The sequence below is a fragment of the Gymnoscopelus microlampas genome (genome assembly GCF_963454915.1).
Source record: "Gymnoscopelus microlampas genome assembly, chromosome: 1".
NCBI classification, from domain to species: Eukaryota; Metazoa; Chordata; class Actinopteri; order Myctophiformes; family Myctophidae; genus Gymnoscopelus; species Gymnoscopelus microlampas.
Window position 1 is genome coordinate 51,644,589 of NC_139962.1, and position 27,500 is coordinate 51,672,088.

Genomic DNA, 27,500 nt, shown 5'->3' on the forward strand with positions numbered 1-27,500 from the left:
ATATGTGTGTCCTTTTTATAGAATTTGTGTCGTTTTTTTTTTGTGCGTGTGCATCTTTTGCCCGCCCCGTGCAGTGTGAGTGTGAGTGTGAGTGTGAGTGTGTGTGTGTGTGTGCGTGTGTCTGTGTGCACGCGCACGTCTTACATATGCAATACAGTTCTGTATGTATGCACGCGCGCCTCACAGAGGGAGAGGAGAGACGGAGAGAGAGAGAGAGAGAGAGAGGAGAGAGAGGGGGAAAAAGCGACTGGGCGATACTGACAGAACGAGGGGAGTGAGAGAGAGAGAGACAGATCGTGCGTGAGTGGGCGCTTCTCACCTGTCAGGGTGAGCTGTTAGTTGCTGTGTGAGTGCAAACTCTCACAGACTCATAACTGGAGTTGTGACTTTCACATGTGAATATCTAGGGGCTTTATGGGTGGGGGCGTACGGTACGCTACGGGGACGGGGTGAGAGAGGTGGCAGCGACTTGCAGCTTCTCCACAGCATTAAAAAAAAAAGAAAGAAAGGAAAAAAAGTGGGGCGGCAGCAGCAGCCGAGACGTCAGAGAAGCGGCGGCTGGGCGACTGGGAGACTGTCAGTCGGCAAAGAACATCTGCGTGAGGAGCGCGACAGAGCAAGGCTTCTTTCCTCGACTCAGTCTTCGATACCGAACTGAGGTGCCCTTGAGCACCTCGAAGGACCCTTAACTTCCAACGTGCTCTGGTGGAGCAATAGCTGCTCAAGCGGCCAAAAGTGGCTGGCTGTGGTTTTCTACTGGGCAGCCTCCCAGGTGCGAATGCACTTCCACCATCACGGTGTGAATGTGAAACAGGGCGATGCCGAAAAAAGAGCATGCGTGCTCAGCAAAGCTGCCCCAGATAAATAAAGGTTAACCAAAAGAGAAAGGCAAGAAACCAGTGCAGCCTCTCTTTTGGTGAGCCCCTCTACACCTGTACACCTGTTACCCATGATGGCATGAATAGCACAGCCAGGGAGGGCTTTCTGGGATGTGTGGTCACATGCCGTGGTGGAAAAAGTATTCACATTTCTTACTTAAGTAAACGTTTCAATACTACATTGTATAAATTACTCTGTTACAAGTGAAAGTCCGGAATTCAAAATTCAGTTGAGTAAAAGTACAAAAGTATTGGTATCAAAATGTACTTTAAGTACCAAAAGTAAAAGTACTAAAAATGTTTGAAAATAGCCGATCTACAAGCTCACAACGCGTCGCGGGAGCTTGTAGATCGGCTATTTTCAAATAGCCATGGTATAAAATAGGGCTAAAGTGGTTAATGTATGTTTTATAATGTAATAATTTATATCTGCAAAGTCACTAGTTTTCAAATAATTGTAGTGGAGTAAAAGTACAATATTTGCCTCCGAGATGTAGTGGAGTAGAAGTAAAAGTATAAACAATTGAAATACTCCAGTAAAGTAAAAGTACCTCAAAATTGTACTTAAGTACAGTACTTGAGTAAATGTACTTCGTTACTTTACACCACTGGTCACATGCCTATGGCAGTTGCTGGGCTGGATGGGTAGACTGTGTGTGAGCAAAGACAGTTGCAACTAGAGCTGGCCCCTCATAGTCAAATAATCAATGAATCGATCTGTGTGATCTTAATATAACAAGACATTGTTTGTTGATTAGTCTTTTTTTAATGCTTTTTTCCCCCCATGATAAATGAATTATTATATTGTATTTTGAAATGTTATGAGCACACTTTAATTCTTCCTCTCTGTAGGCCAATAGCCACTGGGCATTGTAAAGTCAACATTTGAATAATCAGTTCTCAGCCTCAACGACCTGAAAAGGCTGCTCTCTGAATGATTGTATGCAGCAAACACAATTATACAGATTTGTCGATTACACATTGTGAAGACATGAACCCTGCAGGACTACACAGTAAAAATTGCAATTTAACTCAGACAGTGTATAAATATACCCTTATGCCTGATGTATACTTGGTTGTGCATCGTGTCGCGCACCGAAAATAGCAGATCTACAAGCTCACAACACGTCGGCTATTTTCGATACGCGACACACGTGTGAAACTAAGTAAAAATCAGACCTTATAGGATTTGACTGCATGATTCAGCCATGCAAGAACTTTTTATGTGGGTAAGACTGTATATTAACTCTTTGACTGCCAATGACGAGATTTCTCGTCATATTTTGCCAAGGTCCAGTCTGCCAACGACCAGAATCATGAGATTTTGTGTTTTCAGTGGTTTTCCACTAGATGGCGCTGTTCGCTCGCCTATGGGTCACTGTTTGGCTCTCTGTGAAGCAGAGGAGCAGTGGGTCACGTGATCGCAAAAAAAAACAGCCCATTAATTTCCTCGTTATTTGATTTGGGAGAATGGCCTTTTCTCTGTGTTGCTTTTTGGCGAAAACAGCCTACATTCAACTGCCCACAACTATGGAACGGCTGATCGCGGCACTCCCCCCCCCCCCCCCCCCCCCCGATACTACGAGACCCGGATACGTCTTTTAAAGCGATCGGGGGATCGGTCATACTGGAGATGAATATTCTATGACTTTTCAAAAGTTAGTGAAAACACTCGAAAATTGCTGGCAGTGGCATGGCAAATTATGTTTTATTTCTGGCAGTCAAAGAATTAAAATGAGTGTTATGAAGCCTTATTATGTGCATTATAATGCACTATAGACCCAACCTTTAAGTAAAGTGTTACCTGGTAGCTATAATGTGCTGTTCCACTGAGCTTGGAATGCATTATGACCAGTACAATGCTTCATAACCCTTACTATAAGTTGTCATGCTTAATTATAAACATTCAAAATGAGTGTTATCAAGCCTTATAAGTGCATTATAATGCATTATGAATGAAAATATGAAAAATGAAATGCACAAGCATTCAATCAGAAGCAATATTTAGTTTTGTTGTTGGTAAAGCTCACCGTCTCCTCGTTCGTCGAGCTGAGACTTACAGCGTGAGAGTAGGCACCGTAGGCCCCAAACTGTATGGTCATGGGGCTGAAGATGCCGAGCTGGCCCGCCATCTGGTGCATCCGGCGCAGGGTTCTCTCCTTGTCCGTGTCGGCGAACTTCACAACCAGGCTGGACGAGGCGCCCTGCAGCACAGATGACGTTACAGCATGAAACACCTTAGTTAATGAACTCTACAGGGACACAGCACTGTGTGTGTGTGTGTGTGTGTGTGTGTGTGTGTGTGTGTGTGTGTGTGTGTGTGTGTGTGTGTGTGTGTGTGTGTGTGTGTGTGTGTGCTTACTAACTCTACATGCACCCAGAGAGACACACATGCGCGCACACACACACACGTACGCGTGCATGCACACACATGTACGCACACAGAAAAATGTGTTTGTAGCAGTGGTGTAAAGTAACTAAATACATTTAAGTACTGTGCTTAAGTACAATTTTCAGGTACTTTTACTTCACTGGAGTATTTCCAAATTTCAGTTTTCAGCGCGCGCGCACACACACACACACACACACACACACACACACACACACACACACACACACACACACACACACACACACACACACACACACACACACACACACACACACACACACACACACACACACACACACACACACACACACACACACACACAAAAATAATCTGCTGCAGTAAGTTGACAGCACATGACACTGAACACATTTTCGGTAATGCACATTTCGATTTTTCTCTGAAAAGTAATTTGGATTTGTCCTAACTTTTAACAGGCGAGTCAGTCACTCTGCAACTTTCATGAACCACCATGACCACATCGCTATGGTAAAAATAAACTGTATGTATTTGTTGTTTCACAGTAAACATTCTTCTTGGTTTGTCCTAACTTTTAATACTGTAAGTTAAACCAGTGGTTCGGAGAGGGAGGGAGAGGGAGAGGGAGAGGGAGAGGGAGAGAGAGAGAGAGAGAGCGAGAGAGCGAGAGAGCGAGAGAGCGAGAGAGCGAGAGAGAGAGAGAGAGAGAGAGAGAGAGAGAGAGAGAGAGAGAGAGAGAGAGAGAGAGAGAGAGAGAGAGAGAGAACCCTCAGGGTTCCAAATGGACATTTACAGTTCTGTAACTCTGAGAGTATAGAAATGGAACCAAATGGACCCGGGTCCATTTGGTTCCAATTTTATACTCTCAGGAGTTATGGGGGTCCTTGAAATTAAAAAGTTTGAGAATCACTGAGTTAGAGCATAGTTTGCAGCTTTCTCTCAGCAGGGCTTGGCAACATGGCACTGGCCAATTCAGCTGATGAGCCAGTGTTTGCTAGCCAAATCACTTTGTGAGCATTACCAAATTGAACAAACACAGGGCTAATAAAACACAAGTCTGCTGCTTTGGTAGCCTTGAGCCCAATGCACTGCACCTCCGGGATGTTGTTGTGCGCCAGAAATAGCCGATCTAAAAGCTCACAACATGTGACGTTGTTGTGAGCTTGTACACTGGCCTGGTTGCGCAACACCATCGTACGACAAAGTATAAACCAGGCTTTCGCTTATAACTACTTTGTAACATACAGTATACCTACCACTGGAGAAAGCAACAACTTAGATACAGTATAGTTAACTTCGAGATATAGTTTCAGTCTTCAGTTGATTTTGTATTTGTTTACAGTGCAACATCAACCCATGGGGTCTCTGTACACTTCTGAACAGAAAGTAGCCTACACAATACAGAAACTAGGGGTGTTAGAGTGCAAGGGAGAAAAGACCCACAGTTTTAGAACCTCTGGTCTATAGGAATGCTGCAGCCTGGTCAACCCTAAAGCCTCACTTAGCTATCAGATTTATTACGGGAGCTGAATAATGATACTCATCACTGTGCACTTTATGGTATGGTTGGTTGGCCCTCTCTTGCAGAGAGGCGCAACAAACACTGGCTGTTATCAGCGTTCATTTTGACACAAAATTGTATTTTGGCAGGCCTTGATAGGTGTCGCAATGCCCGATATGTAGACTGGCTACCGAAAATAGCCGATCTTAGTTTAAAAAATAATAGTTTTTATTTCGTTTTTATTTCGTTTTAGTCAGTGAAAAACGGTAGTCGCCAAACATTTTTCGTCATAGTTATAGTCATCTTAGTTTGGTTCTTATTTAGTTTTCATTTAGTTTTTGTCAGTGAAAAAAGGTCGCCGAAAAAAATACTTGTCATAGTTTTAGATCACGAAATTAACACTGCTTGTTATTTATTTTTTAAACCCTCATTGGGAAACATCCTTCGTGTATGTCTGAGATGCTGTCTTGGAAAATTAGAGCTGTATAAGATCCTAATGACTTTTACTTAGAATCCCTGGGCGCGCACTGAGTTTGGCAAATCCTCTTTTTTCTTTTAATGCCCCAGACTCCTGGAGTGCCCTTCAACACATTTTAAAGCTCGTTTCAATGACATCGTTTGCACAGTTCAAATCCATGATCACGCTTGTGTAACTGTTTGTAATTGTTTTTTAATCGACTTAGTATTTCACTTTAAAATATTTTTTTGTATTTAGTGCTCTTATAAAGTTATTGTCTTCCTGTCTGTGCTTGTTTGCTGCTGTTGTTTTTATAGTGTTGTAAATGAGGATAACCTCAAGTGCCGTTTGGGCATAAATAAAGGTTTGAATGAATTAATAAAAAATAAATGGAAAAAGGCAGATTTGGTGATGTTATTACTGTAATGTGTTACGAATGATGAGTAGGGATCAAAGACTACTCCTAAATTCCAAACGGTATTTTTTTGTGAAATTAAGCCATCAAGGTTTATGTTGATGTTCTGGAACTGGTGTCTGCGTTTTCCTGCAGCTTTCCAGGTTGAGAAGGTTGGAGGACTTATTTGCTGTAATGGGGATGTGGATTTGTGTATGATCTGCATAACAGTGGAAACTTCTGCCAAACTTTAAAAAAAATGTGCCCTAGGGGTACCATAATATATCTTCAGACAGAGGATGGGACCAAGAACTGAGCCTTGCGGAACAGTCAGACATGGAGTTATTGAATGTTACGCAATGCAATCTGTCATACAGGTAAGAAGCGGTGGGGGCCCTATCTTGCGCGCCGCCTTACCCTTTATGCTTAAGCCTTTTGTTACCATTTTAAAAAACATTTTAAAATAGTGAAAATAGTCGATCTACATTAAATGCGGTGTGAGCTTGTAGATCTACCATTTTAACTATTTAAAAATAAATGTTTTCACAAAAATAAAAAGCCAAAGGCATAAGGGGTAAGATAGGGCCAATAGTCTCTGATGCCAGGAAGATATTCCAAACGCAAAGGAGGACAGCATGGTCAACCGTATCTAAAGCAGCGCTCGGGTCAAGGAGCAGCAAAACAGAAGTTGGTAGTGCAGTATATCTATCAGCTTCCTTTCTGAGCAGGCAATATGTAGTCTCCCTTAGCCAGACAATTGGAGATCTCTACCAACTGAAACGGAAATCTAAACTCAATGTAGGGGCTAGAACAGCGGAGAAACCCTATGCTGACAAACTACTGTTTTATTAACAAATCATATACTGTAACCGTCCCAATATGAAGGACCGGCTTAAAGTCTTTGCATTGGTTATGCAATGCAGTTATACGTATTGGTAGGGAGAGATGAATGATCATCTGGCGAGGTGAGACTATAGGCAATATGATGCCACTGGTGGGCTATAGTAGCCTCGCGTAGCCAGACAATATCACACGACACACTGCGTGGATATTAGTCTGGTCCCTATCAACGGTAGAATTTCTTCCAAGGGGCGGTTACAAAAAGATCCAAACGGACTCTATTGGTTAGACCTAAACCAATCAGAGCAGTGCTTCCTTGAACGAACCAATCAGAGCAGTGCTTCCTTGTACGTCATTGCTCCAAATAAGGTGATAAGCCCGCCCACATTTGGATACTGGGCCCTGGTTGGCTCCGCACAACTGCGGAGGGAGAGAATTTAAATCTCTATGGAGGGGGGCCAGACCTAATCTGCCGAGGGCTAAAGTGCATGCAATTTTGCAAAGGCAGATTCGTCTGGAACCAGGCTAGGGCTATAGCTAATCTAAGTGAGCAGGTCTTGATAAGAGTCAGGTGACACAGGTACACCGTCAGGGCTGAACATTGTTATAATTCGTGCAAGGAATAACACTAGTAACTTGCTCCTTGGGTGCTTTGAAGGCAACACGAAAAGCCATTTATTGTACCTACACTTCACAGACATAAGCAATTATATGTCACAGACTAGGCTTATGACTGAAAGGAACTTGTTAAAAGATACAGGCGATGTTTATTCCCTTTCGGTTCCAACAACGTAATCAATCACTGTCAAAACAAGGTTACAGAAAAAGCAATAACAACTTTTTTTTTAATGACTAAAAGGCAAATATTGTGCTGCATTAAATAGTCTGACATCTGTGTTGTCAGGCTATTATCACTCCTTAATTCGCTATTGTGAAACTTGCCATAGTTTGAAGTTAAAGGGGCACGGTAACCATGAGGTTGCTACAGCACTCTGATCACATAGTTAATAATGGCTACTTGCTCTGCCTACCAGAAGTCAGTGTTTTATTTCAATATTTGATTGGAGGACAAACCCCTTGAGATGCATCATCTCGTCTTCCAGGGGGTCCTCAGCGTTCAATCAAAGCTGCAGTCGGTGCAGTCACCAACAGCACTGCTTCTCAACCTGTGGGCTGTGGCCCACTGGGCGGGCCATGGGGATATTGCAAGTGGGCCCCCCAACTAACCGTTAAAACATTAACATTGAAATGATAATATAACATTAAAATAAAAACAAATAATAATGTTTTTAAAAAATGGCCTGGTATTTTCTTCTTTACAACTTTGAAAAGTTCGTTTTCATTGTGATGCCGATAAATATGAACTTAATGTTAGTTTCAGTGGTCCAATTTCAGAACACAAACCATGCTCTGGCAGTGTGCGCGGCCCACCCATCTGACTACCTAATATGGCAGCCGTGTTAAGTGGTCAGCTGAGTGGGCCGCAACTACTTTTAAGATTTTCAAGTGGGCCCTGATCCAGAAAAGGGTTGAGAACCACCTACACCCACATGTTGCCTCTTCATCTTTCCTTGTGTGGTGTTTTAGTGCATTGGTTCTCAAAGTGGGGTCCGGGGACCCCCAGTGGTCCTTGAGGGGGTACCAGGGGGTCCCCAGAAAAAAAATGTAATATAGCGTCACAATCATTTTCACCACTTTTACCATATTTTGTACTTTGGCTATTTTTTTTTAAATCCCTGCCACAAAGTATTTTTGAGATGGGGGTCCGCTGCCAAATAAATATCATTTTGGGGGTCCTTGACATGAAAAAGCTTGAGAACCACTGTTTTAGTGAACCAACCTTTTGCTACTTTGATGGCTTTCTCGTATTTTATTGAAACATCAACCACACAAGACACTGATATGCAGAGGTAATTAATGTTTTTTTTCTTTCTTTCTTTAAATGGCCAGACAACTTTGAGATCTGACTCCTTGTGCTATGAAAGTGATTCTAGTGTGTGTGTCTCTGTCTTAATATGGTTTTCTTTCTTTCCACTGAATACTACTAAACTTACACAACACTACTGCAACAACCCCTAATTTCGACCAAACCAGCCGGCGGAACCAAATATGTTCTTTTAACGACCAAAGTCATTTAGCCGTCAGGGCTTAAATGGACGGGAATAGTGCATGATATTTGCTTCTGTGAACTCTCCGGCTCCCACTGTATACACTGTGAGTGAACTGTGATCCTAACCAGATCCCACAGGAGGCCCGGTCCCTGGCTGGTGAAGCTTCACTGAATACAACAGCGGGTAATTAGGTCTGACAAAAGCCTTCGGCATGTGGAGGGCGAAGTATTGACTAATGGTGCTGCCTTATGGCAGATATAGTTCTGTATTGATGTCTGCGCTCCTGACTTTGCATCCAATTAAATCATTTGAGAGACAGAGACCAGAGTTGGTTCCTTGTGTGATGTCCAGCCAAGGCAGAGCACAGAGGAGAGAGAGAGGGGGGAAAGAGTGAGTGTGTGTGTGTGTGTGTGTGTGTGTGTGTGTGTGTGTGTGTGTGTGTGTGTGTGTGTGTGTGTGTGTGTGTGTGTGTGTGTGTGTGTGTGTGTGTGTGTGTGTGAGAGACAGAGAGAGGACGTGTGGCAGAATGTCAGAGGATGTGTATTTGCATGTGGGTGAGAGAGAGAGAGAGAGCGAGAAAGAGAGAGAGAGAAATAGAGGGCAAGAGAGAGGGATAAACAGAGAGCGAGAGAGAGAGAGAGAGGTAGTCAGACAAAGAGAGGATGAGAAGTCTGCCAGGCACAGACAGCAGCCTCAGATACTGTCAAGAGGACCAGGCTCCTATTTAATTACAGGCAATGCATGCTGGGAAAGAGCGTGGAGCGAGCACCAGGACAGAAGGACACAGGCAGCCAGGGGGCAGTCGGGATATGATTAGCAAGATCATAAAAGCAAAGACACGGGGAGAGAAGGACTCCATAATCAGAACGCGGATTCATCCCTCATACAATGTCTCAGCCGTGATGGGGTCAGCACAAATGCAGCCTTTGATTTACATTACATTGTTTAGAAAAAATAAAAAGAACGGAAAATCATGGACCCTCATCCAGGGTCAACAGGAAAGGTTGAGGATGACCAGTAGTGTATTTATTTATTTATCTGTTGGCAATTTGTTTCATTTGAATTTCTTACATTTCATATGAAAGTAAGACCAAAACTAAATTAAGTATCACTTGCTTAGATTAATGTTTACAAGAAACTACAGCTTATTGTGGGATGTTTCTGAAAACTGAAACCTTTGTATTTTATTTATTTATTATTATTTATTTTTTCAGCACATAGTTCATTTTTGGACAAACAATTTAGGCTTTCAATTGATATACTCTATTTAATTAATACTCTACGCAACACAACAACAAAAAATAATGGTTAATGTGAATTAATTTGAATAAAAAAAACAAAAACATGTTTAGGGCTCTGATCTGAAACTAATCCCCATGTTCCTTCATCGGTCTGAAACTTTTGTTTTACAACAACAAATTAGGAATCAGTTGTCATATCCCCTACTGCTGCTCAATATTCATTGCATGTGAATAGCCTGAGGTGAGAAAAAAAAGGTCTCTTTTGTGTGTGCTGGGTGGCAGGCCCAAAGGCATATACCGTACAGGACGCGCAAGCATCTGACGTTGACGGGTGGAAAAATGTCCAAAACCGTTTGAAAAACATTTGAAAGTAGTGAAAACAGCCAATCTACAGGGTCTGCACTGCACAAAATATAGCTTGTACGTGTTCATTCAGAATTGACAAAACAAATCTAGGCTATTATACTAGGGGTGGGACGATATATCGATATCGCGATATATCGCGATACTTTCTCCCACGATAAATAATCGATATACTGCCGAAACAAATCGATATTAAAAAATAAATAGAAATAAAAACGTTGTTTTTCCGACTCTGTATTTGTGTAATGATGATTTTGAACTGTTTGGTGCTATTTTAAGTGTTTATGAATTGAATACAAGGACTATCGTGATATATCGTTGGTAAAATGTCATGCAATATATTGTGATATCGCAATATATCGCAATATATCGCAATATATCGAATATTGTGATATTATCGTTATCGAGGGCCTAATATCGCAATAGACATTGTATCGTGAGATACCCATATCGTCCCACCCCTATATTATACTGGTAACTTTTTCCTAAGCTATTGCAATGGTCCATCTGTCGACAGACAGGGCTCGTTTTCCCTGTAAAGTTGCTTGTAAATATTGGTAGTTGCGTGGCTGTGTTTCTTTGGGGGGCTTGTTTCTAAAGGGTAGTTGCTTGTATGGGGGTCCCTGGCACAGCATATTTTTAGATGGGGGTCCGTGGCCAAATACATATTAAGTTGGGGGTCTTTGACATGAAAATATTTGAGAACCACTGAACTAAAACAACATTACAGAATAAAGTTTGACTGACCTGCCCTACTGGCTTATTTTGGGTTTGTTTTCAAAGACCTGGTTGCATGTTCCTCTCGCAAAATCCGGCAACACTGGACCGAACGTTCCACCCATTCTAAACACGTCCGGTAGCAAAAGAACTGACCCCAGATGGGTAACTAAAATCAAGGTCAGGATACTGCAGTCCGGTGCGGGTTATGGCCAACACATAACTCGGAATATCTCCCGGTTCGGAAAGGCTTCCCAAGTTCCCGAACTTTAGTTCGGAGAGTCAGGACACATCTGGAGGTGCACATTTCTGGGACCGCCCTTCCGAAGCTCAGAATGACGTAAATTTGTAGTTATATCACTTCACCTCCCTTTTCCGAAGAAAAGTTCGGAATGTCGGAAGGAGTATGTACCCTTCAGTTGGAGGGAAAAAAGGGTGCCATGCTGTCCTGTAGTGTCGCCGGTGAAGCTGAGAAGCACTGCAAGTGGTGGCCCTATAACAAAGTTCAACAAGGCTGCTTCTCCATCAACCACATGAACCCTAGTGTCCCTAATCTTGGGGGTAAATGTTTGGCGCTGCGACTTTGCGTGAGCTACAGTAGATGTATGTTTCGGTGAGGAGATTTTGTCTAATATAGAGCCCTGCATGGAGGCTTTATATTTGATTGAGGCTTGATTTGACTTTATTCAGTCCTGACATGGAGGGACACAATTTCAGCAACACTTGCAGTATACTGTCGGAAAAAAACAACTTCATTTGGCCCTATATGGCCTTCACCGTGTTCCCTGATGTACCGCCAAATGTAGCTGGAAATGTTTTCCTTCAGTTTTTTCTCCACGCAACCTGCTAGCGGGTGAAGGCAGCTGCATCAGAATGCCCACTTCCATTCAGTTAAGACTTGAAAAACCAAGTGGTTGACGTAACATCGTTGCATGATCATATCATCACTGTCTGGTGAAGGATACAGGAACAGTGGCCACCTGAGAAGTCTGGGCATCTCAATGTGAAATTGGATTTATCTTTTTCAAAAATGTGAAAAGGTAAAGAATAAAAATGTGCTTTTGGAAAATAGTCTGAAATAATGTAAGAGTATCCATTTTCCCCTTTTTCTCCTTTGCACATACAGTGTTTTATATTTGTTGATGATATGTATTTTGTGTTATTTTTATGTTGATTAATTGAATACACAGGACCACAAAGGAAACAAGTCCCCAGGACTTTTAGCCTAAATGTCTGACTGTACCTTGTGCTGTTTACATTTCTGACTAATAAAGTATTCAATCGATCAACCAATTTAAATGTACGCTCCAACTTTTGGTTGGCTGGCTATCCACAGGTTTTGTAGCAACACAGTCTAAAACATGTTACTTTTGTGAGCTTGTACATCAGCTAATTTCACTTGTGGCTTAAGTAGTTAATTCACACCGTATTGTTGTAGGCTTGGGTCCTGACTGAGGAGACACCAAATTCATAGTTTGAGTCTCAGCTGATAAAGTTTGGGAACCACTGGGTGGGTTCAGGTGCCGTTACGGTGCTAACAGGGTGGGGGGTGGGGGCTGGCTGAGTGTGTGCTTTCCCTCAAACTACACATACCGTAGCAACACAGTTTGAGAAGACGCAACAACGGTTCAGATATTATCACCCAGGCATTTGTCGTACAGCCCGAGGTTATAACCTTGTGCAGAATGTCCAATTATCTTTATTCATTGTATGTCTGTCAGGTTCCAAAACACTGAGGTGTTATTATATTCTTTTTTCTTAAATCTGTAAGCTGCAGGGCAGCCTGTCAGATGTGCTGGTTGGTGATGGTGAGTATAACACCGGTGATCCCCAGGGACCCAGGCTGTCACCTGTCCTGTTCACCCCTCCACACCTCTCTGACTTCCACTTCAACTCCAGTGGTGGAAGAAGTACACACAAGTAAAAGTACCAATGCCACAATGTGGAAATAATACTGTGTCCGGTAAAAGTACCCATTACACAGAATGTCCCATTACTTTTTCACATGTTTTCAAAATGTATAAAAACATCTTTTGAAAATAGCAGATCTACAAGCTCACTGATAGATGTTGTTGTTGTTAGTGTTTCAGAGCCAATACTGAGTATTAGTGATCAAGGATACAGATAACCAGTATGGACATTTGCAGTAAAAATGTAAATTATCAGGTCAAAATGTATGCACTTTTAAACACAAACTTCCTTTAAATGCCTTTAAACATATTATTTTGATTGAATATTGGAAAACAGAACTATACAACATGTCTGTCATATAGTTTGTTTATTTTTGTATTGTAAAGCGTCCTTGGGTTTCTGAAAGGTGCTATATAAATTCAAGTTATAATTATATTATTATTATATTTTGAAAACTGAAGTGCAGGGCGTTCCTACCAATATTTCTTATAAAATGAACTGAAATCTTAAATGGACACAAATAATTGACAATAAATTAGCTCCACAAATCTTTTTTCCTATAAAAAAAAGAAAAGAAAAGAATGAATAAAGTACACCCTTTTCAGTGCCTAATGTGTTATATTTGGCATGCATCAAAGTCCATCTTGTGTTTCAATGTTTTTTTCTGCTTCATTTTTGTAGATTTTGTTTATATGACACCATCAAGAGTGGCCCTGCCATGTTGTTAGCCCGTTTTGTGTCTGTATTAATGAAACAAATCCATTAGCTATCGTTCTGAATGTATCAAATCTACCGACATAGCTTTCATCTCAAATCGAGTGTGTGTGTATATGAGAGAGAGAGGCTTGAGAGAGAAAAGAGAGCATGCAACAAGAGAGAGGGAGAAAGTGAAATTACATTATCAAGTTAGTTTTAGTAGTGTGCTGCAATCGGATTATATAACTAGCATGCTCTCCTTACTTGGAAAAAGAAAGAAAAACAGCAGCATATGCTGCGCGTCTGAGGTCTGCTACATCATCAGTCGCGTAGGCTAGTGTGTGTGTGTGTGCGCGTAGTCGCGCGCGCGCGCGTGCGTGCGTGCGTGCGTGCGTGCGTGCGTGCGTGCGTGCGTGCGTGCGTGCGTGTGTGTGCGCGCGCGTGTGTATGTGCGTGTGTGCGCGCGTGCGCATGCGCGTCCGACGTCCGTGTGTGAGAGAGAGGGGGGAGAGACAAAAGAGAGAAAGAGAGATAGTGAGCGAGCGAACAAGAGCGGGAGAGAGTAAAATGACATTCCCATGTGAGTGTTATAACTTTAGCATGCTCTGATAGGGCTATACAACTTTATGCACTTCTTACTGCCGCTCAACAAAGGACTGGAGCGTGGAACTTTCCTGCAGCTTTGCCACAAACAGAGAACAGTGTTGATTGGCTATTTATAAACTGTAAACTGTCAAATTGAGTTTTTACTTGATGCCTTGTGTCTTTCCTCTCTATTCTTTTCTTTCTCTATTCTATTTACCTTTCACAGAGTGGTCGCTGCGTCAGAGGAGCACAAGCATCATTTAAAAGGAACTTTAAGAAAATATCAGGAAGCATGTCAGTCAAAATGCTAATTCTAATCAATTCTGAAAATGATGAATATCAAATCCGATGTTCGGCTGGACCGATGATCGGCCAACACCCAATCCATTAATAGAATATACATTGTTTTGTCAGTCAGCCCAAGTGTAGATGGCTAGGGTTCATCTTTATTTTTAATCTTATTCTTATGTCTCTACTCTTACCTGTACCTATCCTGTGTTTCATGCCTACTGCTATGGCACCCACATTTCTTCTTATCTCATCCTATAGCAAACGACAGAGTGCCACTGAGATTGCTGTATACAGTATACTGTACGGTAAGTTTACTCTATTCTGGGCATGTCATATAGGCAAACGTTTGATGAAAATAGGGGAACCTTTGAATATAACAGCTCTACAAGCTCACAACGCGTATCCGTGCAACACAATGTGAGCTTCTAGATCGCCTATTTTTGGTGTAGAGGGATTTGATGTAGAGGGAAAAAAGGAGTGGACAAGGTCTAGACCACTGGGGGACCCTGGTCAATGAAGTATATGAGGTTTGAGTGGTTAATTATGTCGACAACCAGGAGGATAGTTTCGCAAGTGGCTGTACTCATATTTTCACAACCACAGCAGTTCTAAAATGTTGGGTAACTTTACTTCAACAAACGCCTTTTTCCCAGCATGAAAGTGAAGCAGAAATAGTTACGGGTGGGAGCTGCTTCCAGCTATAGCTGTTTGCATGCGTTCCACCGACTCATGAGCACGCCGTTTTTTTGTAAGCGTTCCATTAGCCACGATGGCGAGAGCAGGTTGGCAGCAGATACGTGGCAGAGAGAAGCCCGGGGAATGAAAGGAAGGCATCAGCGCAGACCCCAGGGACATGGCGTCTCAGACGGGATCCTATCAGAACCAGCCAGCACCCCACCTCAGGCCAGAGGAGACCCATCTGCTACTTTCCCCAAGATTTCAATTAGCTAAATCAATACTCTAAAGCGCCAGCTTTGACGGCGTACTCCTTTTCCCTCTCTCCTCTAATTTCATTTCATCCCACCTCCTGACCTTTCGCTGTTCTTTCCACAACTTTTTGCCGGGCCCCCCCACGTCGCAAGGGGAACGGGAACCTGTCGGATATAATGAGGCCCGAGCTGAACAAATACCTCCCTCCAGCGCCGGGGCTCGAGCCCTGCCACGGCGCACAGGGCCCTGGCATTTTGGATCAAATTCATTTCCTGCTTTATGTATCTGTGTACTCCTTTTATTCAGTTAGTACCTCATGAAGAATGCATGAGGAGCGACGGAGGCCCCAGGAGAGCCCCAGGCCACCTTTTACTCGTTAAACTATGACTCAGGAACAAGGCTGGTTGTCTGTCCGGCCCTGAGCTCGCTGCTGTAGAGCAGAGCAGAGCAGAGGAGCCTGGCCTGCATTGTCGGCACTCAGCTGCCTGTCATCTGGACTACCTAAGTAACCGTCTGAGCTGTGCTTGTGCTTTTATTCTTTGTGCTTAGAATTGCTTCTTTATTGTGCCCTAAATACACTAATGCAGTTAGAATTGGCCTTTTTGTTTTTGCCTGCACCGTAACTGCGTCCAAGTATACCGCTCCTATAAACTATACTCTCTGTAGTATGAGGATAATAATCATGAAAATGAATTAAGTCTTCCCTCAACCCTGCTGCGGAATAATACCTCCTGTCAGCAAATTACATTATTTATATCTTCAAATCTTGATCAAATCTTGATATGCAGACCGGCTCCACGGGCCCGATCGCAAGATGGGGATTTTTCTGAGGAGAACTCGAGATCTCCGTCCCCTTCCCGGGGGGATCTAAAGTTTCCATCCATCTCAAGGAAGAGTAATATGGTGGCCTGGTAATGAAGGAACAGGTGGCAGGAGACAACAGGCTGCCGCGATGCAAAGCAGACGCCGCTCGCTGGTGGCACAAAATCACAGGCTGACAAACAAACAAAATAATAACCTCCACCGGCACGCCGCCTATACCTGGAGAGAAAATGAATTCTGTGAATTTGATAAGGGCCAACAGGGAGCCTTCACTTTTGACAGGTACAACTAAGGAATTTGTCATGGGTTCAAAAAATAATCTAATTTCTCCAACAGCACACTTGACTGGCAAAAAGCCCCTATATTGGATTTTGTGTATACTGCGTAAGACACAAGATGTGTAGTGTGAGAAAACCCACAGTGGTAATTGAGGGATTAGAACTAAGCTACAAGAGTGAAAAGGTATTATTCTTTTTATCTGTGCATTACCGCGATACAAAGGCAGCGGGTGTTAAGTGTGCATCGAAAGGTAAACAGCAAACAACTCATCTTTTATCCGCGGAAGAAGCTCATAGTTGCCACATCATATCACAAGACACACTGGAAGGAAAGCTGTCATTTCTTTAACCCTATACACAGTACTTAGTTGAACGGAGGCCCGCAGGGCTCTATACTAGGCCCCCTCCTGTTTTCTCTCTACACTAAATATCTTCCCCGAAAATAGCCGATCTACAAGCTCACAACGTGTTCCAAATCGATACGTTGTGCGCTTGTAGATTGGATTTTTTTTTTTATTGTTTCAAATGTTGCTAAAAAAATAAGGATGCTAGGATTCAAGTGGAGATGTGTGCATAACTGTTGTTCCCTTTTCCAGAAGGTGGCATACCCATTTCCTGTTCCGGGTCAGTTTCTCATTTGATTGTCTCAGCAGCAGATTTGAACTGGAAAGAACTGTGTTTCAGGAGAGAAGATTCAACTAATTTAATCACAAAATCAAAAAACGAGAAAAGTGTGCTCTTCGGAGCACAGGTCTCCGCCAGGCTGAGTTGCCTAAGGCAGTCATAGCCACTTGGAATGGGATCTGAAAAATGTAACTCATACATCTTGATCACATGACCCCAGAGATACTAATGTGTACCGGTTTGTATGGAGAATAAGAATGCAGGGGGAAAATATATTTATTGTACGAGCTACGGTTCAAGAGTTATTGGCCAAAAAGTTAAGTGGACTGTTGTAGCGCCACCATGAGGGCGATGTGAAAGATTTGGGGTGGATGTTTTTCCTTGGCCTACTGTGAGTGTGCATGCAAAGTTTCACAGCAATCGGGAGCTGCGTTCACGACTTGTGTCATTTTGTGCAAAGCCAAACGAGCCACTCCTGCAAACTTTGGATGCCTCTTAGCCAATCGGGATGGAATATAAAAAATCTGAAAGATCCAACTTGATCACTTGACTATAGATATAATGTGTACCAATTCACGTGATGTTTGAACAAAATCTGCAGGAGTAATATGAAAAAATATTTAGCAAAATGCGGCCTCCTGGTGGCGCTATAACTGTCCAATGTGAAATATTTGGGGCAGAAGTTCTGCTTTGGCGAATACATAAGTTTCCGGCCATGGCCTTTGGCCTGGCGGAGACAATAGAGCAATCAATCAATTAAGTAGCTATATATGGATGCTATGAATTGACAATGACATGGATTAACAGTAATTTGATACGTATCGTAACTAACTTTCAATAAAATACATTTACAGTACACAACCATGCCAACCATCTCTAAACTAATACCTAGAACACAAGCAGGACTTCTGACCTTTCTAGCATGGCAATCCAGTATATTTAAGAAAAATCTCACAACAGGCCATACAAGTATGCACATTTTCATTATATCACAGCTAAGGGGGCATTGTTCAGCACAAATTCATCTTTAACAACAATTTCATTACAAGATTATTTTCCACAAGAAAGTACTCTGCGACTGCCTACACAAACAAGGTGGTTGCTATGCAACGTTTATCTATTTAGATTTAGGTTTTATCAGTTTAATCTGTGTGCAGCTCTGCCTGTCAGCCTTAGCTATTTCTGATGTTGGCATAAAAATCTTGCAAAACATAGTCAAATCATATGTTTGATGCCATCATAGGTGACTCATATGTACTGTATGTGTACGTGTGTGTGTGTGTGTGTGTGTGTGTGTGTGTGTGTGTGTGTGTGTGTGTGTGTGTGTGTGTGTGTGTGTGTGTGTGTGTGTGTGTGTGTGTGTGTGTGTGTGTGTGTGTGTGTGCGTGTGTGAGCACGTGCTTGTGTGCGTGCGTGCGTTTGCTCTCTAAGTAGACAAGCTGAGAAGTAGACAATTACACAAAGCACAACAGAAAAGCACTGGTGGGAGACAAAGAAATAAGATTCCAGAGGCAGAGTCTTAACCACAATGCTACAGATGGGCATGACAACACCCCACTTTCCATCTCACCAAACAAACACAAATTCACACTTTACGTACAGTACAGTAAGTGGGATCTTCCAGAACTGTCTGAGCTTTCAGCCAGGCCTCATTTACCCCGAAAGGGTTAATTTGAAAATCAGTAATGAATTAATTGAATAAACCATAACGAGTTTGTCGGGTAATTGGATGAAGCCCCCTCTGTGCGGGCATCATGTTCGACTCTTTGAACCTCGTCACATCGCAGACAGCCTCCTGGGACGCCCGGCTCTCATTAGCGGCGGAGGAAGCTGTCTCGGTCGCTCCTCAGTGTCCGGTACACACTGTTGCAGAGCTGCCTCAACACACACCGCATCCAGTCAGACCCGCAGTCACACGCTGATACTTTCAGACAGTTTCATCAGATTTTGGTCGGAGGTGATTTTTACAACTGCTGTAGCTGTGAACAGTTCTACAAGAGGTGCCGAGGTACAAGCAAACAAAGAATCTCTTGTGTACACAAGATATTGCAAAAGCGAAAACTCGACCCGACCCTGGAAACCTAAACAAACTATGAAAGCTTGGAAAGGGAACCAGTTATCCGGCAAACCCTCAAGTCCTCTCTTCCAATGTTGCTGTTTGACAAAGAACTCGCACGGTAGTGCGCTGATGTAGCCGCCCGGCTCACTCGTCTCTCATTAATCTACTTCCTCCCGGTATCGCACACAAAATGCATGCTCTCAGCTACAACCCGCCGGTGCCGGTGTGTGCTCCGCTAGTGCCTGTCAACCGCGCTGTGACACCGAAACACGACAATGTCTGCAATTTGCCGGGTGGGTGTCTGTGCCTCTGCCATTTGAGGCGCTGCCACCTGTGTCGGCGCTCTCCCCATTGCCTTTAATTCAACAGCTGCACCGGTGGGAGAAAAGAGGGCCGTTAAGCGGGACCCAGATCACCTTTTAAGTTAATTTCTGGCGGTGGCGGGGTGGTGGGGTGGCGGGGGCACACGCAGTCTGCAATAAGCATCAATTAGAGCTCTGACCCGATCTATCAGCCTGTGCCCTTCGGTGGCATCGCTCGCCCTTTTTGCTTCATTAAAGCCTTCTCGTTCCGAGGCAGCGTATTTTGGTGCAGGTATTATTTATGGCGTGCGCGTGAGTGCCAGGTAACGCAGATGCTGTAGGGAGAACATTAAGAGAAAGAGAGAGAGAGTGTGTCAGAGAGCGAGACAGACATAGAGAGACAGTCAGAGAGAGAGAGAGAGTGTGTTAGAGAGCAAAACAGACATAGAGAGACAGAAAGACAGACAGAGAGAGAGAGTCAGAGAAAGAGAGAGAGAGAGAGAGTGTCAGAGAGAGTGTCAGAGAGAGAGAGACAGACAGACAGACATAGAGAGACATACAGAGAGAGAGAGAGAGAGAGAGTGTGAGTCAGAAACAGACATAGAGAGACAGACAGAGAGAAAGAGAGAGAGAGTCATAGAGACAGAGAGAGAGAGAGACAGAGAGAGAGAGACAGAGAGAGAGAGACAGAGAGACAGACAGAGAGACAGAGAGAGAGAGCGAGAGCGAGAGCGAGAGCGAGAGAACGAGAGAGAGAGAATCAGATACAGACACAGACATAGAGAAAGAGAGAGAGAGAGAGAGAGAGAGCTCTTTGTGTTGGTCACTCATCCAGACCCCCACAGCTGGCAGCAGGCAGCGTGCGGAGCGGCCCGCTCCCTGGATCCTGCCTCCTGTTAGTCTGTTGTTGACGACATGTGGCAGTGATATTATCCAAATTAACTGCATCCCCCCTCGCTAGGCCAGCCTCAGTTTGGGTACTAATGGCCACCTTGCCTATTAATCTGAGTGGGGAGTTGGACCTGGGCAGGGGAAGCGAACAGGTGCAGAGATATGGATAATATAGATTATTAATGAACTTTTGGAACGGCTCCGGATCCACCTGGCTCTGTTTGTGGCTCCATATGTCGCCTTGGCCGGTTCATCTGCACCAGACCTCAGGTGGTTTGGCGGTGGCCTGACCCAGTGTTGCCGCAGTGTAGCTGGCCTGGACACCAGCATCAACAACCAAGGGGGCTGACCAACCAGGTCTGGAGGCCACATTTGGCCCTCAGCTCAACACATTTTTTTTCTTTTTAATTGACCATGTGAAGATTCCCCACAGTGAATTAAGTGCTCTACATTTGAAATAACTTGCTTTTTCAACATCATCTAACAAGCTATTCTCAAAAAATAAATGGCACATTGCCCAGCATAATGAATGTCAAAGAGATTTCATCTTCTGCTCATTTCCATTTTTAAATAATCAATATCCAATAGATTATTTCTTACCATGGCCCACTGCCAATGTTAAATATTATATTTGACCCCTTGGCCCTGCTGCATGCCGGGAAAAAGTTTTGGACACAGCTGCGCACAAGAAACAGAAAGCCCACAAAGTTATGCACCGACTTCCACCAGCTCGCCTGTCCTCCCTCGCTACTTCAATGTAAATGCGAAATAAGGCGGCATCAAAAAGATGTGTAAATTACATCTGGCTTCCAGGACACTATCTGCCTGCCAGGGAGCGTCCGTAAATATTTATTGCAGAACATCAGTGGACTGTGTGAAGGTGCGGGTTGGCTGCCAGGGGGGGAGAGAGAACGTGTTTGTGTGTGTGCGCTGCTCTAAAGTAAACACGCACACACAAACACACACACACACATGTTTGGATTACTATACTTGCGAGGACATCAACATTTACACGGGTACAGGTATCGCACAGGTATCGCACACTGAAAATAGACGATCTATTAGCATGTGACGCGTTGTGCTGCGGCGCGTTGTGAGCTTGTAGATTGGCTATTTTCGTATAACAGTATAACTACTGTAAGAATACATCAGGCAACAACCCAACCTCTAAACCTAACCTGTAAATGCCCAAATCCTAACCCAAACTCCAACCTTTTGGAGTTAGTAAGCGTACTGTAACATTTTCTTTTTAACCATATACAAATAATCATTTCTGTTGTGAGGACAAGGTGTCTAAGTTTCTCAAAGTCTACTATACTTGTGGGGACATTTCGCCTTCACAAGTATGGTAATACAAGTGTGTATACACACACGCGCGTGCACACACGCACACACACGACTTTGTAATTCATAATTTTCTTTTAAACTAAGTGCAACTTCGACGGTGGCCTTTCCCAGGGAGAATACAAGCATGGAGCCAATTTTCAATTAGCTGCAGTTTGACAAGAAGAGTTACAGAAAGTCCAATAATGAGGGGGACACTCCGTCAAGCTGTGGGAGAAGAGGCACGGACAGCAGATGAAGATAACATAACTTTATGTCCGCCAATTACTAGCCGTGGCTCTCTAATGTATATGCTACAAATTGCTACATTATTCCATAGAGTAGTATAGTGTGGCGTCAGCATTTCCCCGTATTATTTCACAATGGATTTGCTTTTTAGCCACATTTACAACCCTCACTCTTCCAACCTACACACGCGTGTGTCCCACTAATGTTGGTATAATTTATTCTATGCATTGCATTTTATTCTGCATAACTCGCTGATAGTAAGCTGGTGCAAAATGTGCTCGCTAAACTTCCCTCTGGAGCTGCAGCTATAATGGTTTATGTTGCTTAATTGCACACGTCTATGTGCTGAATATGTATGGATATATACGTATGTGTAGCGGAAGACTGATGAAATGTTCTGTTTTTTTGTTTTTTTTGCCATACCAACATTATTTCTGCACTCTAGATATTCAGAGAGATAGATGTGTATGACATACATTAGCCCATTCAATCCGTGAACGCATCTGTGTCACTTTAGATTTCTTTGGCTATTCAAAAGTAGCAGATATACAAGCTCATAGTGCGGAACCAAGTGCCGTAGATGTGAGCATGTAGATGTGCTATTTTTGAAAATTAATTGTGAAAATGTGTGATTTCTTTTTTATAATACATTTTTAACTCAAATATTTGCTTCTGGGGGTCCCTGGAATATAATATTTTGAGATGGGGGGGGGGGGGGGGGGGGGGCGCGGACAAATACATATAATTTTGGGGGTCCTTGACATGAAAAAGGTTTTAGAACCACTGATATTACAGTCAGGATTTAGAAGACATTTGTAGAATCCCCAGCGAAAATGTTCGCTTTAAAAAACATATACATTCAGATCTGCACAATTCTTTTACTTAGTTTTCACGATAAAAAACAACAACATAGCAGATCTACAAGCTCGTACCACGGCACTTGGTGCAGCGCTATGAGCTTGTAGATCTGCTATTTTTGAATAGCCCAACGTATAAAATAATGGTTATAGCAACAAAACAAAATCGAAAAAATGACACAGTATGCGTTCCAGGATTGAATGGGTTAGCATACAGCAGACAGACACATATGAGTTGTTGGACCCGCTGTTTCTCATTCTTGCAGCCAAAGCAGCTCTCAATGTTCATGTTCAACACACTTTCTATTTCCTGCTCACAGTGAATCTATTGATTGTCTTTACGCTACGAGCTTACAAGCTTATCCAGAACAGTTTCAGACAAGTCCTGTCTTCAAGGGGAATAGTCTGATGGATACAAAATAACTGCCAAAGCACATTCAGCCCCACATTTACAAATAATTTAATTTAAGTGTTTTTTCCCCAAGCCAATCAGCCACAATGCTAAAAACAACCAAACATCCAGATTTTGACATAAATACTTTTCCCTGACAGCAGTAAATATTTTATGTTTAGCCCTAATTTATTGAATCAAGGCTATTTTAGATTCTAACCCATGCGAGCGCCTTGGATTTTCTTTCTATTTGTAATGTTTTTTTCTGTGATTCGGTTTCAGTGACAACTAAGGTCAGCTAAAAAGTGATGTCATTCATAGTGTGTGTGTGTGTGTGTGTGTGTGTGTGTGTGTGTGTGTGTGTGTGTGTGTGTGTGTGTGTGTGTGTGTGTGTGTGTGTGTGTGTGTGTGTGTGTGTGTCGCTCTTAACTTAAGGAATAAACTTGATGGATACCCTTTTTAACCTCTTTTGATTTTGGTCACACCTTTCAACAACTTCACAACAGGCCTTGAACAGAATATTTGTATTGTATTGTTCTTTTTCTTCTTCCATGGCTGCCTGGATCCAGTGGTATCCAGTTTCAAAAGAAAATGACTAGTTTCTATGCAGTGATAAGAGTAGATAAAATATTGGAAAAGCATGAAATTACTGCTTCACTGTGACTTGTTTACATTATCCAGTAATCAGACACCAATTTTCAGATAGCAACTAGTGTTTTTTCCAACACGGACGATGAAATGGGCATTTTAAACATTCCGTGAAAGTCCTCTATCATAACACACCTGATTCCATACATCATGTGATCTCACAACCCAGTCAGACAACAGACGGACAGACAGGCAGGCCAGTATGAACCAGAATAGTGCATGTTGTGCATGTACACTTTGTAAGTAAGCTTTATAGCTTTAACATAATGAGAACATGAATTACTTTTCCCTTTTTTTAATCTTACATTTCTTATAAATGAACTAACTTTCCTTTTTAAATCTTACATAATTACTCTTAAGAGAACATTCTTTTTCCCCCAGACAGAAGATTTTCTCATGTTACACATTAAAGCCAGACACATCCCACGATCCACCCACCACTGTGACCCTCTCCTCTCCACAGCCCTGTCCCTCCACACACCCAGGGAGAAAGGATGGCCTGACTCCTGTGGAAGCACAAAGGGACCCGCAGCCCAGGACTAATCGAATGAAAAACTGCCCTCTTCCCGCCGGCATCAGACTTTTTGACAATGAGTAATGTAAACTGTTGAAATTTTAATTGTGCTATTTTTAATCATGTGTTTTAGCGATGTACATAACTCAACCGCCGTACCGCAAGAGTCACCACGAAAATAACACGCTCAAGCAACCCGGGCTGGTGTGTTTCTTTTGCACTAATAAAGCAAGCAACACGGTTCAGGTTCTTTCCAAACAGTCCCCACCACAGCTTCGGTTCAGCCTCAGAACTGGAGTATAGCATCCACACATACAGAGAAGAACAACATATTGATGGATGCAGCAAAATGTTTCCTGAGGATACATTCAAGGATTCATGCGCTGCCCACGGCAATCATATCTTTATAAGGCTGTCTATCTCGGGCTGAGAAAGCCAGATGAATAGGGGCAGAAGGAAATGGATATTGAGTGAGAAGACAGAGATACAGAGGGTGCAGCTGTGCACTGTGAGCTGGCGGATGCTGACTGTGGGAATCTTTTGTGTGCGATAATACACAGCGAGAATGTATGCAAGGCTGTGTGGGCTCGTCGGAAGCTTTGAAAGGCAACGCTTTTCACGACAGTGATCGCTGCTGCTTATTCTTCCCATGGTACATGTTCTGGTGTGCGTGTGCGTGTGCGTGTGTGTGTGGCGCGTTTGGGAGCGCGTAAACTTAAAGCATGGTACTCACGGGCATGGTCTGTCCACCGTGCAAGCTGTTGATGGCGGCCTGTGCTTCTGCGTGGCTGGAGAACTTGACAAAGGCGCACCCTGTGTACCCACAAAGAAATATGAGGGGAGAGAGAGGGAGAGACGGAGACAGAGAGAGAGAGAGAGAGAGAAGAAAGAAGGTGGGATGGAGGTGGAAGGGGACAGAGAAGCAACATCAGGAAGGCAGCATATAGAATACAGCCTAAAAAAATATCAGTCATTGTTACAAGTGTGTGGTTTGTTAAAACATTCATGCCATTTGTGTTTTCTGCGCATAACTCTGAATAAATACAGTCTAAATGTGTTGAAAAGCTCCACTCCTCAGCCCCGCCCCACTCCCACTGCCCCCCCCCCCAAACCCCCACACCCCTGGACGACCCAGACTTGTTTGTGACTATTAATCTGTTTTAATATTTACACTTTGTGATTTGTGTGCAGCCACTCGTTAAAGAGATTATGATGACAAAGGCATAGTATTGTAATCTGCCTATCTAACCGAATCTTCTCGCTCCTCACGTATAATTTCATACAGGGGTAGGAGGGAGGGGGGAGGGGGGACTTTGCTCAGGGGGGCATTCAAATCATCTTAAGTCTGTTGTGTAGTTATTGCACACAAAAGAGGGAGTGGGGGAGGGGGATAAACATGGGAGTTGGCCGGAATACAAGAAAATGAGTGAATATATTTCATAAAAGTTTTTACTTGATCTTGAAAGAAATGTTTTTGATTGCATGTGAGAACACCATGACCTGGATATATATATTTATTTGCATATAGATTTTTGTAAATATGAAATATGTACTGACAACTCTCTCAACTCTACGATGCATAATGCATAATTTCCATGGTTGGGACCATTGCTTTTCTGTTCTATCCTATTTTATTCTGTCTATTGTGAACCTGTAATCAGATTGACAGACAACATACTGTAGGATAGAGAGCTGTATGCCCACCATGTAGAATGAAGGTGAACTGAAATGCAGTGGAACCAAAATGTTATACATTTTTTTCCCAAATTAAGTTTTCCCCATTAAATTAAAATTTCAAGCTTTACAGTTGTCATGGACAGTGTGAGGTATTATTTTACATCCTATTCTTATCCCTTTGCCTCCAGGTAGCTCATGTGTTAAGTCAAGATATATCTCATTAGCGACCTCGTCGGGATTAATTCTGCTCCCTACTTTTCATTAAGCAGGACCGATGTCTTTAAAACCGTACCGCGTTTCACCTTCAGCTCCTGCTGAACTGCAGATACAAAAACTTCCCCAACAAGCCAATTAGACACTTCATATGCATTTATTTATCATCTGTTCCCCACAGGGGGTGAGGTGAAGATTCATTCAAATTACAGTGGCTGATAGGTAGACCCATTTTAACTTCAGCATCTCAGGAGGAAAGCTTTGCTTCGCACAAATGAAGCAAATGAATCATTTACAGACCCAATGGGAAAGACTAAAAGACAACAGGCGTATAATAATCAACTGTAGGCGAATCTCCGCCTCGACCTCTCAGATCACACACAGTAAGATCCAGTGTTAATGTATGCATTTGTAACTCCGTGAATGTTCAAACGTAAACAAATGGACCCTTGCGGTCCATGTGATTATATTTTGTACACTGGTGGAGTTAAATTAACAGTTGATGATTACAACTGCAGTATGATGAAAAGCTTTGGTAGGGGTGTATAAAAACAACAAGAGTTTATAAAGGTTTCCTGTACATTGAATCGGCATCAAAGCAGCAAATGCAACTACAGAGGACGACCAGATATGTCAAAAGGAGTCTTTGATTTGTGCCATGCGGCCACATAGCAGACGCTCTCCCTTCTCCGAGGCGCGCCCCCTTGGCTCGAAAGCAGAAAGGGAAAGAAAAGGCTCCCCCGTTTGTCCGGCTGAAACGAGGCGGCCCACTGGGCGCCGTTTGTCTGTGTTGCGTCTGTCTTTGAAGGAACAAAAGTGTTTAACCTTTGTAGTTGAGATAATAAGGGACGGTTTGTTCTGGCATTCAAAGGGCCTGTGGTTTGTCCACCAGGCGAGAGATGGGCTTACTGGTGGGCACCTTTGCAGTAATCACCTAACGAGGTTGTCAGATATTAAGGCCGGGTCTCGGTGCCCTTCACAGATTAGCCCGGCCCAGAGACAGAGAGAGCGGGAGGGAGGGAGAGAGAGAGAGAGGAAGGGGGTGGGAGAGAGAGATAGAGACGGAGAGAAAGCTGAAATTGCAGAGCTCGACACATGGCATTTAGAGGGAGAGTGCTGTCAAACACGCAAGGTCCTCAAAAATCCTCATCTAAACAAGACATGCCACCTTGCTTTGCTTTGACCTAGAAAACAAACAAAAAGATACAGTGAGAAGAACATGCACTGTAAAACACACAGTGTTGATTTAACTCAAAATGGAACCAAACGGAACCCTTACAGGTCCCATTTGGTCCCATTTGTACAATCTTGGAAGCTAAATTAACGCTGAGGATTTTACGGTGTGACATCTCCAAAGAGTTGGAAGTGC

The 27,500-nt window shown here is 43.1% G+C and overlaps 1 protein-coding gene across 20 annotated transcripts in view; it reads right to left on the reverse strand.

The window, feature by feature from the left end:
- celf6 (CUGBP Elav-like family member 6) overlaps window positions 1-27,500 on the reverse strand; it is a gene marked incomplete at both ends in the record, with an annotated part of 262,587 nt that overhangs the window by 32,772 nt on the left and 202,315 nt on the right. For all 20 annotated transcript variants that reach the window (XM_084073316.1, XM_084073331.1, XM_084073326.1 and 17 more), the window contains 2 exons: window positions 2,939-3,082; window positions 24,975-25,054. In XM_084073316.1, the coding sequence (XP_083929442.1) occupies window positions 2,939-3,082; window positions 24,975-25,054 (224 nt within the window). The remainder of the gene's footprint in view (window positions 1-2,938; window positions 3,083-24,974; window positions 25,055-27,500) is intronic.